Raw genomic sequence first — 18,884 nt, 5'->3', positions numbered from 1 at the left:
TAGGTACAGCCATGTTTATATATAAAACATGACATTTTTCTTGTTTTTAAGAGAAGTTCTGTGTCCTTCACAGAATAGCCATAAGGTCTTCTTCTCAAAAGGTGAGCTTTAATATCCATTTTATGAATAGGTGGCAAAGAAGTATGAATACTAGAGGGGAAACAAAAACCTGGAACTCAGAAGACATAACTATAAGAGTCTTCAAATATCATCTCAGTAAACATTTATTGCTTGTGTATTGAAGAGCATCGTACTATTAGCCACAGAGAGACCAAAAAAAAAAAAAAAAAAAAAAGTGATGTAGGGGGTGCCTGGGAGGCTCAGTTGGTTAAGCAACTGCCTTTGGCTCAGTTCATGATCCTGGAGTCCTGGGATCAAGTCCCACTTCGGGCTCAGTCTGCTTCTCCCTCTGACCCTCCCCCTTCTCATGCTCTCTCTCTCTCTCAAATAAATAAATAAAATCTTCAAAGAAAAAAGAAAGTGTGACTGGGTGGAACAGAACATCCATTCACCACTAACTACCTGGATACCTTGAGCACATCACTTAATCACTAAGGGCCTCACTTAAAGAATGGGGGCATCAGACCAGATGATTTTTAGAGTCCCATCCAGTTCTACGGAGTATCTTCTTATAAGTAAATCTCTGGGAGCTTACACTCAAAGTGCCCGTGCAAGTGGCCTAAGTCAGGCAAGGGTGTACCCATAATAACCATACAAAACAGTTAAAACTTTTGTTCCTTGTTTAAAAAGGTGTTCAAACTGGATCCAAATAGTGAAGGCAGCCCGCTGTTAGTCCTGGGGAGGAGCATGCAACCAGGCAGTGACCAGAATCACTTTTGTCAGCCCACCGATGTGGCTGTGGACCCAGACACTGGAACCATCTATGTATCAGACGGTTACTGCAACAGTCGGATTGTGCAGTTTTCACCATCTGGAGAGTTCATCACACAGTGGGGAGAAGGTACTCAGTCTTGCTCTCTAATTGTTATTATTCGCCAGTAACACTAGGAACTAGTGACTGGCCACCCCTCACCTTCTTTCGGATGGAATTGGCCCCTGCAGTAGGGAAAGCAGGGCCTCTGTATGCATCCGGTTGGTAATTTTCATATATATATATATATATATATATATATATATATATATATATATATCCACACACACACACACACACACACACAGTTTTGTGAGAGGAAGAAAGAATGCTGCAACCCCAAAACTTTGTCCAAATAGGGAGAAAACCCCTAACGTGTTTGGGGGTAAGAGATATTATAGAATAAATGTATAAACCGCTTTAACTTATTTTCCCCCCAGGTCCCAGATATTTCACGGTTTACTACCATAGATTTGGAAAATTAGAAAACTTTAAAGTCAGACTTTGGGTGATGTTACACATTATGTGTCTGAGGTTTTTCTTTGTTCTGTAGAGTCTTCCAGGAACAATCCGAAACCCGGCCAGTTCAGCGTTCCCCACAGCTTGGCTCTTATATCTCATCTGGGCCAGTTATGCGTGGCGGACAGGGAAAATGGCCGAATCCAGTGTTTTAAAACTGACACCAAAGAATTTGTGCGAGAGATTAAGCATGCATCATTTGGAAGAAATGTATTTGCAATTTCATATATACCAGGTACTTGATCTTTATTTTTTGTTTTTTGCTGTGCTGTATTCTATCCTTACAAATTATTTGTTCTATCATAATGTGCTCCTCTTATGAATTTTTTTTCTTATTAAGGGATAGAAGATGCTTTAAAGATCAGATCTTAAAACTATTTTAAAACTCTAAGTGCCTTGCAGATCATTTTCAACTCATGTGACCTTGTTCTTTTTACAAAAATAAGAAAGCACTTGTAATGGATTCAAAAATTGTTCCCAAATATTGATTTTCATTTTTCCTTAATTTGGATCATTTGCTCTGGTTATTAAATGATTAATATTATTTCTTCACACATCCTCAACAGATGGTGTGTGGTAAAAATCAGTACGGTATTCAAAATACTTGTGCTTCCCATTTTTTAAAAAAGCAGTGGCCAAGTTTTTTTTTCCTTTTTTAAGATAAATATGTAAAGTAAGTGAGGCTTATATTTAAATGCCAAGAGAAATGACCCATAAAATCTGGAATTTTTTTTCTCCTTTTCAAATTAGATTTTCTTGATTTGGAGAAAATCAGAAAAATAATATAAATTCATAAAATAAGCTCCATTTGATTCATATTATAAAATAACTTGCATAAGAATTTCTTTAAATCATGAATATCGAATAACTAAAAATATATTTCTAAAATATATATATAATTTTTATAATATATTTCATAAGTATATGTGTATCTCTATTAAAGTAGCATTGACTATTGGTGGTCCTCCCTATTTTATTTACATTTCTTATATTATTAAAGTTGCATAGTCTGCTGTCTTCCCAAACAGCTCCCAATATGTTTAGGAAATGGAGTAAAGAGACTCAGGTGACCAGATAAAGAGCAAGTTTGGCTTCCACTAGGAACAAGTAATAAAATAATAAAAGACTCTCATTAATGTCAGTGAAAAAGAAATTCTCATGTTAGTTTTTATTTCATATGTAAAGAATAAGTTTCACAAGACCATTCACTTAATAAGGAGGGTGATCAAATTCATAGTGAATAAAAATAAATCAAATATGAGGAAAAAAACATTAAGAGAGAATATGAGAGAAAATCTGGTTAAAATCAGAATCTAGGGACTCCTGGGTGGCTCAGTGGGTTAAAGCCTCTGCCTTCAGCTTGGGTCATGATCCCAGAGTCCTGGGATCGAGCCCCGCATTGGGCTTTCTGCTTGGTGGGGAGCCTGCTTCCCTTCTTCTCTCTCTCCCTGCCTCTCTGCCTACTTGTGATCTCTGTCTATCAAATAAATAAATAAAATCTTTAAAAAATAAAAAATAAAATCAAAATCTATGCAGAGACGTGTATTATAATTAGAATTCCTTCTACAATATTGTATAATAGTAATTAATGATGATAGTGTTGGGTTTTTCTTAGTATGATATGTTAAAGAACCTTTTCCTAAAATCATTTGAAAAAGGATAAAAAGATCTTTGATAACACTTTAGTGCGATGTATATTTTATTGTGTTTTAAGTCTTTAAAACACAATATTCAGTCATCCGAAGTGTTTATTTAACCCAAACATCACAGTTTCTATTGTTTTGTATAAACACTACTATAATAGGAAATATAATTTTACTACAAAAAGTATTCATGGAATTAATATTAAAAAGATCTAATTTTTTAATTGGAAAAAATAGGTCTTTGATAACCTGAAATATGCATCTCACATTTTCAAATTTCAATTGTTCAAAATCAGATTATTCGGTTTCTACGGTAACTTCACTTGCTGCCTTTGTGTATTTTTCTCTGATTCTCTTTGTAATGATAGCATATTGTACTTATTTTTTGGAAGATCTGATATCCCACAATGACTGACTTAAAGGTTATCCCTAGGATGTCTGTAATATCTGTATGTCTCTGTGTCTGTATCACTATCTGTGTATTCCTGATTTCTACTGGCTTCCTAAGTGGAAAAGGCCTTGCAGTTCATGGTTTTCCTATTATAAGGAGGTTATGTCTTAACTAACCTGTTTGCCCCTGTTCTTATTATTCAAGATATATTTGCTTAGTGTTTTATTTTCTACTTTCGTCTTCAATTATAGGGTCTAAGCTGACCACACAAAGTTAACTGTTTGTGTAATGTACATGCATGTACTTGAAAGCCAATCCTCCTCCAGATTAACTGGATGTACTGTCACAGGTTTGCTCTTTGCGGTGAATGGGAAGCCTTTCTTTGGAGACCAAGAACCTGTCCAGGGATTTGTGATGAACTTTTCCAGTGGGGAAATCATAGATGTCTTCAAGCCAGTGCGCAAGGTACTCACATACACTGCCTAGGTGTCAGTTATCTTAAGAATAAACTAAAATATGAATCTTGGCATTCAATTTGTTCTTGAATGATATCTAAAAACTTTAAGGAGGTGTGATAACTTTCTTAGCTATGTTTTTAGGAGTTTCCTATTACTATGTTTTATTTAGAATAGATATCCTTGTCTGTTCTTAGGTCAGTTTCTTCAGATGCGAAGTACCACTGTATGCGTTTCTAAGGTTCTTAGTAGACTTTACACACCAGAGCAGGTTGGAATTCACTGTAGTTTAAATTTAAAAAAAAAAAAAAAAAAAGTCTTCTGCTTTCATCCAAGTAAGGAGGATATCACAGTATGTTCAATTGTGCTTTTGTAGCTCTCTTTGCTCCAACAGAAATCTTGTTTGCCTTTTGTATGCTGTTACCACATTGAGCAACAAGACTTGAAAATAGCGGTTTCTGGAATTGAATATTTAAATTCTAAAGGCTTAGTTTAGGACAGAGACTAAAAGTTTTAACGTCACAAATGCTTTACTGCTGCTTATTCCAGTAGTGCTTTTTGCAAACACTCTGGTTCACGATGCCCATCGCCCTTCTGTCCCTTTAGTGTATTTTCTCTGCAATATGGCTGCCAGAATGGTCAGAATGTTCACCTCTCCTGCCTGCATGCACTTGTGGCAGATCATTTTTAGAAAATCCAGCCTGCTACAATGATGCAAATAACAGTTATTTTTCAAAAAATGTCAAGATGTGTACTGGTTTTCCTTGGATCAAAGTGCAACTGTCATTAAACACTGGACAAACTCTATCTCCATACTCATAACTCTGACAATAGGCTTTAAAATGCCAAGTTTGGGGGCTCCTGGGTGGCTCAGTGGGTTAAGCCGCTGCCTTCGGCTCAGGTCATGATCTCAGGGTCTTGGGATCGAGCCCCACATCGGGCTCTCTGCTCAGCAGGGAGCCTGCTTCCCCCTCTCTCTCTGCCTCTCTGCCTACTTGTGGTCTCTGTCTGTCAAATAAATAAATAAAATCTTTTTTAAAAAATGCCCAGTTTGCTAGATTAAAAAAAAAACACTTCAAAATGCCTTAATACTGGAGAAATTTGTCCGTTCGAATACTGACACGTAGGCTGGGATTTATCTACTCAATGTCAGGCACCATGCTAGATCCTGAGGGTATAATGGTGAACAGAACAGGACGGAGCCTACACAGCATCTCTCAAACGGAGTTTTAGCAAAAGTTACAGGATCTGAACTGAACCAAACTGAATCTGAACAAAAATTGCAGTACAGCTTCCCCTCTTTTTGTAAGTTTCTATTCATACACAATAAACAGGACTTTTCACTCTATTTCATCTGAAAAGCAGTGAGGAAAGAAATTCATTACATTGATCATATCTATTTTACTTCAGTAGTGTTTCAGATCTTTACTGATTATCTGATCTTCATTGTTTTGCCTCTTTGGGTTAACTTCCTCGTATCTATTGATACAATGACAGATTTAACTTTCATGTCTTCGCTTTGTATTAGTGGCTTTGTATTAGTGCGGTATTTGCCTTGGCTTTTCTTTTAATGACAATATACTGTGTCAACCAGGACATTAACTTTTAATTCAAATATGCATCAAGAAAGCAAAACTGTGTGCTATTAAGCAGCTAAATTCTAAATGAGCCTTATTCTCATATGAACCGCCATGAATGAAAACCTTAAAAGGCATTATACCTAAACATTAGCATTCACCAGACATTCAACAATGAATAAGTCATAATATGTAAGTCAGTACAGCCCACTTATAAAGACAGTCTAATTGCAAGGTGAATTTGCTTTTCCTTTCAATACATAAGACTTGATAGTGCACCAAAATATAGAAATTTGTTTTGTGTTGACTCAGTAAACGAAAACCAGTCTATGAATCTCTCAGAATTGCCATTTAATTACATTATCATCACAAAGCTTAAATTGGGGTGAAGGAAATCATATGGTATATTGACTCCTATGTAAGAAGAGATTTCTACCTTCAAATGGAAAGTCAAGTTTTACATAATGTGTCTGCGCCTCTCTGTGTGCCTGTCTACCACTTACTCCCTGGGTACTTTAGTTCTATTACATTCTTCAGAAAAGTTTATACGTATGAGCTCCATTTTTATGTCAATGCAGGGAGGCTGAGACAATAGGACGATAAAGAGGATGGTTCTCATTCTCTCAGACGGTATCAAAAATGTATGAGGGCAAAAGATACATAGTTACCTCCCACTTTCTTCTCCCCATAATCATAAGAGAGGCTGTAGTCCCTAACAACTGCTTGCATACACATCCTTCACATCCTGGCTTTTTTTCTTCTTTCTTTCTTTTGCAAGGCAGCTCATAGGGAAGGGAATAATCCCTGCCACTCCATCCCAAAAAGAAAAGAAAAAAAACCAGTAAGCCCAGATTCATGTTGTCTCTCCAGCCTTAACAATGGAGATTAAAATTTATAATATTTGACAGGATTCGAGCTCAAAGTTTCACATAAATACAATTATTTATCCAAAGCTAAAGAGTAAGAGCACAGCTGGATTTTATACAGGTCTGTAGACCCTAAAATGCGTTTAACCTTTTAATCCCCTGAGGGGCGCATTGGTATACCAAGAGATATGTTAAACTACGACATAACTTGGTGCAAATTCTTAGAGAACTATGTGACGTAATGTAAAATTTAAACATTATTTGGTGTTATAACAACATAGTTATGATACTGAGAACACAAATCCCCTATGAATTTTTTTAAGGTTTTATTTATTTATTGAATACAGAGAGAGAGAGATCACAAGTAGGCAGAGCAGCAGGCAGAGAGGGAGGGGGAAGCAGGCTCCCCGCTGAACAGAGAGCCTCATGTGGGGCTTGATCCCAAGACCCTGAGATCATGACCTGAGCAGCGGAAGGCAGAGGCTTAACGCACCCAGGCCTCCCCTCCTATGAATTTTTTAAGATGAAGTATAAGATTTTGAGAGCAAGTTGCCCTGGGCTGTGTCACCAAATGCCCCAGGGCTTCTGGTGTCATTCTTCTTTCTCTTGTTAGTTTGACTTTGTTAGGGAGGGGTACCTAAACAGAAGAGAAAAGAAACCTCAGAAGAGTTTACAAATGACACAAAGGAGTAGAAAAGTTCATTAAAAATATTACAGTTGAATGCTTCTGACTGCAGTAGGAATAGAGGTCCCAGAGTCCTCTCCACTATCCTCCTCCTGAGCCCCCTAATGGCCACAGAATATTTCCAACAGAACCTGGGCTCCCTGGATCTGTTTGAGAGCCACAGGTAGAGGTTTATTGTTATTGTGGCCTTGCATTGATGACATATTGTGATTTATTTAAAGCAAAATCTTTGGCCAACGAATAATTCACACATTTCTCCCCCACCTTGTTCTATTATATTATTTTTCCTATTAAGAAATATGAAGCACTTTACAAGCATATGTTTTGCAAATTGGTTTCTAAGAACATATTTTGGTACAGAAGAGGAACTTCCTGTAATTTGCAAGCCTGTTGCCACCTTTTAGCTGAACCCAAAATGAAGATGAACATTTAATGACTGGCTTGTGAGATCAACAAGGCAACATTTTGTTTTCTGGCTTTCTGTTCTCATGCACATTTGTCACAACTCATTTGGAAGTATGAAGGAATGAGCCTCCTTGGCATGGCTGTCTCATTTTTCTTTTCTTTTCTTTTCTTTTTTTTAAGATTTTATTTATTTATTTGACACAGAGAGAGAGAGAGAGATCACAAGTAGGCAGAGGCAGGCAGAGAGAGAGGGGGAAGCAGGACCCCAGTTGAGCAGGGACCCTGATACAGGACTCAATCCCAGGACCCTGAGATCATGACCCAATCCGAAGGCAGAGGCCCAACCCTGAGCCACCCAGATGCCCCTCATTGTTCTTTTCAATGTGACAAACTGTTGATGACTTTCAAAGAATAGTATCTCCACAGTGAGTATTGTGCCTCACCTAAAGGGAGCTAAGAACAGTAGTTTGCTTCATGAGTGCCCTTTGTAGTCAGCACACCAGAGTGGACAGGTGCTACCTCACAAGACTAGAGTCTGGATGTGCCTCCTGTTCATACACACTGGTCATATTTTTGAGAACTCAGACAGGCCGGTGAGCCTCAACAGTGAAAAAAAATCATCCATGTCCTGCCAATGGGTGGCCACCTGGCACCTTTGAAAGCTTCACATGCCAGACAGAAATGGCAGCAGCACAACATTTTAAGGCTGCTCTTCCAAGAACTACTTTGGTGGCCTTTTGAAAGTCACAAAAAGTTCTCTCCTCTTATGTCCTAATGACTGAGATGGTGGTGATTTGAAATGGAAGAATGTCATGAAGAAAGACCTATTGAAACACTGAATATCTAAAATAGGTAAAAAAAGAAAAGAAAAGAAAAAGCCCAAGATATACTTGGTGGTAACACTCAATTTGTTTCCTCTTGCTGACTGAAAACACTGCAAGCACTGGTGTCAGAGAAAAGAATCCCTACACCGCTACATGTCTCTGGTATGCACTTCAGAAGTAGTCTGAATGCCCGAATCTTTGAAGTGACTCTTCTCATCAGAAATGTATAAGTAGTTTTTCAGGAAGCGTATGATAGCTTGATGGGAATAAAAACAAAAATTAAGGCTCCATCATTTTTTTTTTTACTTGTGTAGATTAAAACAGGCAAATGTGATAGTGATTAAAAGAAAAAAGAGGGCGCCTGGGTAGCTCAGTGGGTTAAGCCGCTGCCTTCGGCTCAGGTCATGATCTCAGGGTCCTGGGATTGAGTCCCGCATCGGGCTCTCTGCTCAGCAGGGAGCCTGCTTCCCTCTCTCTCTCTCTCTCTCTGCCTGCCTCTCCATCTACTTGTGATTTCTCTCTGTCAAATAAATAAATAAAATCTTTAACAAAAAAAAAAAGAAAAAAGAAAAAAAAACATGAAGGCAAAAGTACAAATAAATAGGTAGCTAATGGAACACCGAGTAAGCAAAACTGGAAAACAGTAATTTCATAAATGTTCACTTTTAAAAGACTTGAAAGTCAGTGCTGAGGGTCCCTTTGCATTTTCCAGTGGATAGAATTATACGTCATGGAGTCGATGCCCAATGAGTGAGTGAATGTCTCTTCCTGGCCTAAAGGGGTCTGGATGGAATTATAGTTTGTTTGATTTGTTTAACAGGCTTATTGTTTTATTGTGTGCTTTGCTTTGTTTTCCCACCTTTTCCCAAAGAATTCAAGGAGAGGCTCACCCCCCTCGTATGTGCTTCTTCTCTCGGCAGCACTTTGACATGCCTCACGATATTGCTGCATCCGGAGACGGGACCGTGTACGTTGGAGATGCCCACACCAACACCGTCTGGAAGTTCACCTTGACTGAAAGTATGGTGTTGACAGTATTCCTGTCCGTATCTTCCCTCAGCTTTTTTTTTTTTTTTTCCCAACGATTTTATTTATTTGACAGACAGATCTTAAGTATGCAGAGAGGCAGGCAGAGAGAGAGAGAGAGGAAGAGAAGCAGGCATCCTGCTGAGCAGAGAGCCAGATGTGGGGCTCGATCCCAGGACCCTGATCCTCATAACCTGAGCCGAAGTCAGAGGCTTAACCCACTGAGCCACCCAGGCGCCCCTTCCCTCATCTTTATTGCCTCCGAGCATGTGGAAAAAAATATTTGCATTTCCTTCTCTTTTTTCTGATAGGAGTGGGAAATCAAACTATAATTGGCAGTTGTTAAAAGACCTGTTCGGTTTCATTTCAGGGATTAAATTAATTTTTAAAAAGTAGAGAGAAACAGCTTCCCCCCGCCCCCCACCTGGCAGTTATCCCCTTGTTTCCACAGATACTCCACAGGAAATTCTTGATGCCTGGAGTAATGTCTGTTATGTTGAAAGCCAGCGTTAATTCCAACTTTGTTCCAGAGGGAGATGATGGCTTTGGCAAAGCAGAAGGGCTGATTGGCTTCCATGCTGGTATCACTTCCCATGTGGCTCTTCAGCTCTGAGTAGCTGCTGAGCATCGAGGAGGGCCAACCTCGGTGTCAGACACAGATTACCCCAAGCAGGAAGCACTCTGCGTTTTCCCTTTAGACTGCAGCTTGTTCAAAATACCAAACTGTTATTTCATGTAACTCAGAAGTATGTCTGGGGACAGAAGAGCGTCTCTCTTGGGACCAAGCCAGCTAGTTTGGGGATTTTCTAATTGCAATTTGGACATTATTTTTAATTCTTGCAAAAGTATTCTAACCTAGCCTCTGATATTGTACTAAAAAACATACGCTTTCTAGATTCAACCATAATAAATGCTTAATGGGCCACAAAACCCAAAGTCCAGAGATGCTTTTAAAATATGGCAGAGTCGAACCATAGGAGAAGATGGAGTTAAGGAAAGGAATGGTAAATCTGAGGTGTCAGGAGCAGCAGCAGGCAATTTTAGATAGAGAAATAATAAGGACATTTGGAATTGATGACAATAAATAGTAATTATAACAAGGGAAAGTAAAAGTTACAGCAAAGAAAAAAATGTAAGTTTTAACAAAGAAAAGTAAAATCAGGAGCCCAAAAAACTTTAATCAGATATCACACAGATCTTAGAGACCAAGTAAATTTGGTAACTGCGATCTTCACAATTGTCCTTTGAGTGGCTTTTGCCATTATGTAATAAGGACCCGGTTAAGGTCAAGTGCACAGAAGTATGCATGGCTTATTCCACTCCAGCAATAGCTTCCCGTTCCCCATGCAAGTGCAGCCTTCCCCCAACTACCTCCTCAAAGAGGAACCAGAGGGTGTAGGCAGACAGGAAAGCAAAGAGAGGGATGGACAATTCCCAATTCCAAGACTGAGCCCAGGTTTTTAAGAATTAAAAAAATGACTAACTTTCAAGCTAGAAAAGACCTCAGAAATCTATCCCGCACCTTCATTTCACAGGAAGCAAGGTGATACTTAAACTCACTAAGATTCTGATCTAAGGCTCTTGAGACCACCCTCGTGCTCTGTACTCAACAGAGATGCATATCCAAGTCCAATGGGGAGGACTTTCATAACACACATGGCCAGACCCTACACAAGATCTATAGAAAGAAGAGGAGGGATAAAAAGTGTATATTTTGGAAAGGCTTCCCACGCTGAGAAGTGCTGCAGTATAGCATTCAGCTTTGAAAGAGAAGAACCCTCTGTGTAATCCAAAATGCACCTGAATAATAAATCTGAGAAATAGTACTTCTAGAACAGTAAGACTGCCATCAGAGGCTACACGAATGTCTCCTGTATTTGCATTCTGGTATTTAACTAGTCAAGTCTATTTATGGGAGCTAGAAGACTGGTGATCAAACATGGCAGAATTAGTAAGCAGCCTAGATGTCCACATGAAAACAGAACCACTTGATATTTCAGAAATAATACATTATCATGAAGTCCACAAGGACAACCTCACTTTAAGTATGAAGAGTTTAGAAATAGTTCCGTTTTCGCTAGGAGATTTTATCCAGGATTCATGGGCCTGGCACTTAATCAGTGGTTTGTCTTAAACTCTTTTGTAATATGATAATGGCTTTGATGAATTAAGGAAATATTTTCCACTGAGCAAAATTAATGTCAGAAATAAGTTTTCTAGGGTTTTTTTTTTTTTTTTTTTGGACATTCTGATTTTCTTTTTCCTCTGCTGTGCTGTTACAGAAATGGAACATCGATCAGTTAAAAAGGCTGGCATTGAGGTCCAGGAAACCAAAGGTTGGTCTGTTATGACTCTGAAACCCAAGCTATTTGTGCTGAATTCTTCTATGACTCTCACTGCACTTAAAAAATGACCAGACTAAAAATATAATATAATCTGGTAAATCTTCCATAACTTCTACTGTGTACTGAGCCTTTAAACCTGCATGTTGCCACTGTTTCCTCTGATAAATGGAGTGTTGATAATGAGCTCAGATTCACTGATTTCAGATGATAGAAAGTGATTCTGTAACAAGTGGACCAGAGACATTCAGGGAGAAAAAAAGGAAGTCAGTCACTTTAAGAAGTACGTTAACCTCAGGCAAGCGGAAAAATACCATCCAGTATACTGGAAAAGGCCTTCCCTAATGGGCTCTAGTCTAAATGAGTGAGTTACTGAGCTAGGGGCCTGAAAAGATGAGCTGCTCCCTAAGCTCCAATCTAAGTACCACTTTCCCCCAGCATTTACTGAGGGCCATCTGAGTACAGGGCACTATAATGGGCTTAAGGGAAATGAAGCTGGGCCTGACTTCAAGAGACTTATAACCTATAAGGAGTGTGTGTGTGTGTGTGTGTGTGTGTGTGTGTACACATACCTGTGGATATATGCAAATAAGTATAACTTTAGTATATACTGTCAGGAACAGGAAATGGAATTTAGCCACTGGTAAGCAATCACTGGCTTCCCAGTAGAACTGTTTTCTCCCTTTCCAAGGATCAGTTTATATTTGTACATGTTCTCCTATCTGCAGGGTTTTGACCTGGTCATGTGAAATTAAGAACTCACTAAAAGCGCTCCTAATGTTTAAGTAGCAAAGTGATTCCATTATTAGTTGCCTTACAAATGATCCACCTACATATTCAGACCTAACCCTAGGCTTACTTGTTTTCCTTTCTCGTGAAAGCAGGTGGAAAGAGATGCAGAGAGGCAAGAACCAAGAGGGAGTTTAGGGATTTTATGTAGGCAGATAAGAGAATATAGCCTGCTTAAGGTTGAGAGGGGTAAGATAATACAAACAATAGTATTGTTTGGCATTTGCAGAGATTCCCAGGTGACTCTATTAAGTGACATTCATACCACACCCATAGCAAAGAGTACCCAATCCTCTATTTTTCTATAATCGTTACATATAGAATTATTGGTGAGTTGTTTGTTCTCAAATCAAGATATTATTATTAGTAAGCGCTATCACTTATGGAGCACAAAAAATGAGCTATACAAGAATTACTAAATTAACTCCTTACACCAACCATATGATAATTGCTATTATCCCCATTTTATGTATAAGGAAATTGAAGATCAGAATTACTATTGAGATAGTAAGTGGCAAAGCCAGACTTTAAATCACAGTTTGTTTGGCACCGAAGCCTGTGCTCTTAACCACTGTTCTTATGCTACTCAGGAGAGATGAATACCACCAATTCATTTACCATAAGTTCTTCCCAGAGCTACAGATTGGGGATGGTTGAAGTTTATTCTGAGATCTCTGGGATTTCAGAGTGGCCTCAAACCATTTCTGTTTAAACAAATCCCACTAACAAAAAAGAATCTTAGATTATAATGCATGACTTGTTGAGAACAGCTCAACCACATTGACCTCTTTTTGCCTGGCCAATAATGAAGGATAAACAGGGTTCTCCCCAGGCCATTTCCTCTATCCTCACTCATTGCACATCGGTGACTGCGTTTGGTCGGAAAACCTCCCAGCCTTGTGGAAGAACACAGGAGTTCAAATAGTAAATGTTCTTGAAGTATCTTGTTATGACAGTCCCATTTTAATAACTAGGAATATCCAGATGCAAATGGTTTGTTCCAGTCCTCTTTGAACCCACATGACTCTCATTAAGTCTTTCTTTTTTTAAGATGATTTTCTTGTTACAGAAAGGAATAAAAATCTTGCTAAATCCCCAAAAGTTTGTCTTTTATCAAAATCTGGAAGCTTAACTTAAACCACTTCTTACAAAAGAGAGGGACAAACATCCCAGATTGAACAGCCTTATAAATTTCCAACTTTGAGCAACCTCTCATGACACTTGCCTCCACTGTGAATGGACACAGAACTGATGAATCATAACAGTGTTTTGGAACCAGTGTTGTGTTCACAAGGAGGTGCAGGGATAAGAGAACTTGTGATGATCAAAAACTTAGGAAAAGGATTTTCAAATGAAGTTGCTAGGGACCAACCGCTATGCCAATGTCCCACCAAAATCATAGCCTTCCCTCCTACCTCCCCAAAATAAAAGATGATGATGGTGAATCAGTCTCAATAAAATGAAAAGAAACTCCCTAGTGCAGTTAGTATCTTAGGCCTTAGAGAACAACACATTATAGGGGAAGCACATGGCATTAAAGGGGAAAAAAAAAAAGAGAGAGGAAGGAGGGAGTGAAGAAAAGAAGGAATGAAGGAGAAAGTAATCTCATTGGTGCCATATGCACTTTCCCTGTTACTTGCTAGTAGGCCATCTAAGATCTTCAGCCTTCAGTTCTGTCTGTAATGAACTGGGTAGTAATTGCTGGGTTCGTGTATTAAGAATGTCTCTCCTTTACTGTCTGAGTTATTCGAATTCCCACTGGTCTCTGGACTTCTCCCCTTCTCTCCAGGGGAAAGGGGAAAGAAATAGGCCCATGCCTCTATGTGTGAGCTCACATAAGAATACACCTAGCTTCCCTGTCTAAATTCAGTGCTTAAAGAAGGAAAAAAAAAAACCCAACTTCCTATACATCTGCTTTTCAAAATTATATTTATTTCCAAGTATCTATAAGGATACCAGAAGAGCTTGTTTGAAGACATTGTTTTCAGTGGAATACAGCTGGCATCTTAGATGATAGAAAACGTCATATAAGGAACTCTCTAACTTCCAGAAGCCCCAGGTTCTAGCCAATGTTAGAGCTTCTTCACTGTTCCTTCATCAGGGATGCTCCAAATTAAAGAATTTAATTTTTAATTAAAGAATTTTTTAAAAAGATTTATTTATTTATTTGACATACAGAAATCACAAGGAGGCAAAGAGGCAGGCAGAGAGAGAGAGGAGAAAGCGGGCTCCCCACTGAGCAGAGAGCCCAATGCGGGGCTCGATCCCAGGACCCTCGGATCATGACCCAAGCCGAAGGCAGAGGCTTTAACCCACCGAGCCACCCAGGCGCCCCTAATTAAAGAATTTTTAAAGAATTTCAGATAAGAGAAAAAGTGGAAGAATTTTGAATTATTAATGCTTTTAATGAAATTCCTAGAATCGTAAATCATAACTATTTGTCAGACTTTTTACTCCACTTATAAAGTTTCCTGAGAAAGAACAACAATATTGCTTTTTTTTTTTTTAAAGACTGGGAAATTTAAACTTTTTACCCTCTTTCTTTAAAATGTAGAGTATCTTTGAAAAATCTAAGTGTACTTCGGTGGGTTTCAAAAGTGAGAATGTTCAAGCATTTTTAGTAGATGACACTCAGAGAACCAGGAGTGTGGGAATCGAGAATTTCTAAAGTGCAGAGTGTGTACCTTAGCAAGTTCATTACCGCTTACCGCCTTCTCAGTACGCTCTCTGTGAATGCTAAACCAATTCCGTTAGTTAGTCTGCCACCTGCTTCCTAGTTCTTGTTTCCTTTTACTGGAGCCCAGTCCTAGCTCTGCCTCCTAAAGGAAACTAGATATCCTCTGGTACAGCCATTATCTTTGGTGTAGGTAAACCATGAATGACAAAAATGCTGTAATTCCTCTGGTGATAGTCACCTTCCTGTAGAAACAAATCCTTTCAAGACAATGAGTTTTTTACTACCAAGCTACACCTTTGTTCTATTTTTTAATCCTATCCTCTATTTATTGTTACTTTCCTACAGAAGTATAGAAGGAGCTTAAATAAAACAGAACAATTTGTATGTCTCTTCCACAGTAATGAAGAAAAAGACACAACAGTTCGTGGGCAGGGAGAGTGAGAATCAAACTTAACATTCCTCTTGGAAACAGCTCTAGACAGGTTAAATGTAAGCCATCTAAACCTATAAACCAATCCCTTTCCTTCTCTGCTGCTGAAGTTTCAAGAGCCACTCCAGTGGACACAGAAGAGAAATAATGGTTTGCCCTTCACCATAGTGTGGGAAAGGAAATGAGAGCTATGAAGCCACTGTAAAATGGTGATACTAACAGTGCCTACTTATAGGCTTGGTGTAATGATTAAATGAGAATATTGCCTGAAACCGTGCAAGTGCTCAGGAGATATCATTGAGACCATGACGGAACAACATGGAAGTAAAAACGGGGACCTGCCGTATGTGTGCGTCACAAATTATGTTTATAGTGTCTTGAGTAGTTTGAGAAATGCTTCCTTGGAGAAATGTCCAGGAAGTGGACATTTCTAATGATAAACATTAACCCAAGATGCTCTGAGAGTGTTAAACCACCTATTCCTGCCACTTGGTCAGAAGTTCCCTGAGGCCATGTGATACACTCTGTATCGTAGGGCAGAAGGGCACACCGAAAAACTGAACTTCCAGAAATCTTGTGAGCCTTTGGGCAAACATGTGGTTGTAACTGTTGGCTTTGCACACTATGGTTTTTGTACAAGTACACGTATATGCTTTGGGAGGGCAAGAACATCGCAAGGCTCAACCTCATTTTCAAGTCAGTAGTTATTAAAATCCCTGAAGCAGCTTATATGGTCATTGTATCAGTCCAAAAAGCACTTTAGGCCCAATATCTGCCCAATGCTGATCAATATCAGAGAATTGTTCTATAAACTATTTTCATCAATAGCAATAGGATGTACCATACATCTGTGTGCCCTCATGACTTGCTGGAAACTGTATAAAAGAAACTGAAAAGGTTATTTTTCCAGTTTGTAATCCTAGAGTTAATGTGTGCAACTATGCATGTGATGTATCAGTAATTCATTGAACATTAACAAGATTCAAAAACTTAAGAGTCAAGGAAAGATATTTCTTAAGCACCTTTTCTAAGATAAGCATTGACACTCAACAGTTTTACGAAGGAGGTGTTTTTGTATCGTCACAGTTCTACAGATGAGGTTGAGAAGGCCCAGACCATTTAAGTAACTTGCCCAAAGTTACACAGCTAGTTCTGTAGGCGAACTGGGATTTCAGTTCAGATTTGTATAACTCCAGTACGCACACCAGGTCTTTGCCCTGCGCCATTGCTGCCTATTAATTTCAACCTTGAAAAAAAATGCAAAAGGAAAATACCTCTTTTATGGAATTCTCGCTCAAGAGGAAACAAAGGGCCGACTCAAAGAAAACCAATTTAGAGGTACAAAACCACTGAGTGGAAAGTACTAATCACAACAGCTATTTGTGGCCTGGTAGCTTGGTAGATTCAGATACTGAAATGTGAACCCCTACATGCATTGACCTCAACAAGTTCTTTATGAGCAGTTGTTGATTTGCCTGGGTAGGGGTGGGCGCGAGGGTTTTGGAGTCTTTGAGTCAGTTGAATATTGTGAACTCTTCTTTCCCCGAAGAATCCGAGGCAGTTGTTGAAACCAAAATGGAGAACAAACCCGCCTCCACAGAGTTGCAGAAGATGCAAGAGAAACAGAAACTGACCAAAGAGCCGGGCTTGGGAGTGCCCATTGTTCTCATTACAACCCTTCTGGTTATTCCGGTGGTTGTCCTGCTGGCCATTGCCTTATATATTCGGTGGAAAAAATCAAAGGCCTTTGGAGGCAAGTAAAATGAGCCCCTTGAACTTAGAACCTACCTTTGAAAAGAGTGTTTGGCCTAATTATCCTCAAAGTCTTGTCTTGATTTTTTTCAGTGTTTTGTTTTTGGTTTTTTTTTTTTTTAAGTGCTCTCTGCCTTTTTTGGTGTTACTATGTATGTTCCATATATTGTCTGCAGTTAGTATCGTTGTAGGAAGGTATCTGAAGCCTCAGAAATTTGGATAGTTAGATTAAAATGTAACCTTTAATACTGTCTTTTAACAATTGGCGTAAGCCCAGTTAATGTCTCCATACAAAACTGTGCAGATAAGTAGTCAGTATAAATTAGGGTCAGGAAGGAGGAGATCCTTGGTGTTAGAAACAGGCCCACTTCTCAAAATACCTGGGTCAGGCATTTGGGAGTTGTCTTTTCCCCTCCTAGCCCTGGCTTTAGCTCCTAGCTGCATGACCTTGGGCAAGTTACTTAATCTTCCCAAGCCATTGTTTCCTCACCTACAAAGTGGGAATAAAAAAACTCAATGAGATTGTGTGAGGATTAAATGACATGATAAACAGAAAGCATTTATCACAGTCTCTGTCCCATTGTAAGTGCTCAGTTAATACCACCAATGACTACGAGGAACAGTCATTGATAATAAAGGACAAAAGTCCTAAGAAGTCTTGGAGGATACCTGTCTTGAACCTCAACTTTCTCCAGAAACCAGCTATTTCTATAATACACCATTTGGTAGTTTTTAAATAGGCACAAATCAGGCCATCAGCCTTCCTTTACCAAACAAGGCAGGGTCCAGTACTAGAGTCAGTATTTTATGAAATCATCATCATTGTATAGGACCCAGGAACTGAATTCCTTTCAAGACATTCAGATAAACAAAGAAATAATCCAACCCAAGATTCTCACCTCTCAGGAGCCGTCTCTTGGCTGGATCCTCAGGTCCTAAGGCAAGAGTCTACAGCTGCGTCTAGGAAGGAATCCATGGGCCAGGGTGGGAGGCAGCATTTGATCCAGAAAGAGCATCTAATTCTATTTCAGGCCAAGGCGACCGTGGCAGGGATTCAGTGCCCATGGCAAAGCCCTGACACAGAAAAGGACACAGAAACAAAAAAACAGAGGAATCTATTTAATAAGTGGTGAAAGCAAATTTTTCTAGGACTGGTTTGCTTTTCATCTGCGATCGATAAAGCTCTGGAAAAAAAATACAGTTAACTCTTCAAAAAAGAACTTTTGAACCCCTGTTATGGGTATGGTACTGCGGTGAGCAAGGGGCAAAGACAAACACAGCCATTGTCTTCACAGAGTTAGATGGAAGCTTCTGAAAGCAAGAGTCTCCCATGTTTGCTTGTGTACCCATGTATCCTCAGCACACGTAACAGTTCCTGGCTCTCGGGCTTTGATAAATAGTCATTGGAAAAATGACTGAATCCATAAATGGAGCTCCCAGAAGAGATGACACATAATAAACGAGGTGACGTAGCAAGGTAACAATAGACGGTGGTAAGTGCAGTGATAAGTACACAGAGGATCAGGAACACACAGGGCCCAGGGGCAAGTAGCAGGAATGTTGGCCATCCACCCACCCTAGAAGGAGTGACTAGGGGAGTCGGGAAGGCTTGGCCTCTCCTGTTTGCTGTTA

General features: G+C 39.2%; 1 protein-coding gene across 24 annotated transcripts in view; it reads left to right on the top strand.

Moving 5' to 3' along the window:
* Nucleotides 1–18,884, top strand: part of PAM (peptidylglycine alpha-amidating monooxygenase) — a 116,105-nt gene that overhangs the window by 93,954 nt on the left and 3,267 nt on the right. For 11 of the 24 annotated variants that reach the window (XM_082723816.1, XM_082723799.1, XM_082723806.1 and 8 more), the window contains 6 exons: nt 751–961; nt 1,425–1,625; nt 3,774–3,889; nt 9,157–9,256; nt 11,545–11,598; nt 17,050–17,253. In XM_082723816.1, coding sequence (XP_082579942.1) covers nt 751–961; nt 1,425–1,625; nt 3,774–3,889; nt 9,157–9,256; nt 11,545–11,598; nt 17,050–17,253 — 886 coding nt within the window. The remainder of the gene's footprint in view (nt 1–750; nt 962–1,424; nt 1,626–3,773; nt 3,890–9,156; nt 9,257–11,544; nt 11,599–17,049; nt 17,254–18,884) is intronic. The other 13 variants (XM_082723821.1, XM_082723820.1, XM_082723819.1 and 10 more) reach the window with 2 other exon arrangements.

The sequence above is a fragment of the Mustela nivalis genome (genome assembly GCF_964662115.1).
Source record: "Mustela nivalis genome assembly, chromosome: 3".
Taxonomy (NCBI): Eukaryota; Metazoa; Chordata; class Mammalia; order Carnivora; family Mustelidae; genus Mustela; species Mustela nivalis.
The sequence above is the reverse complement of the archived record's forward strand: the minus strand, read 5'-3'. Positions and strand labels throughout refer to the sequence as shown.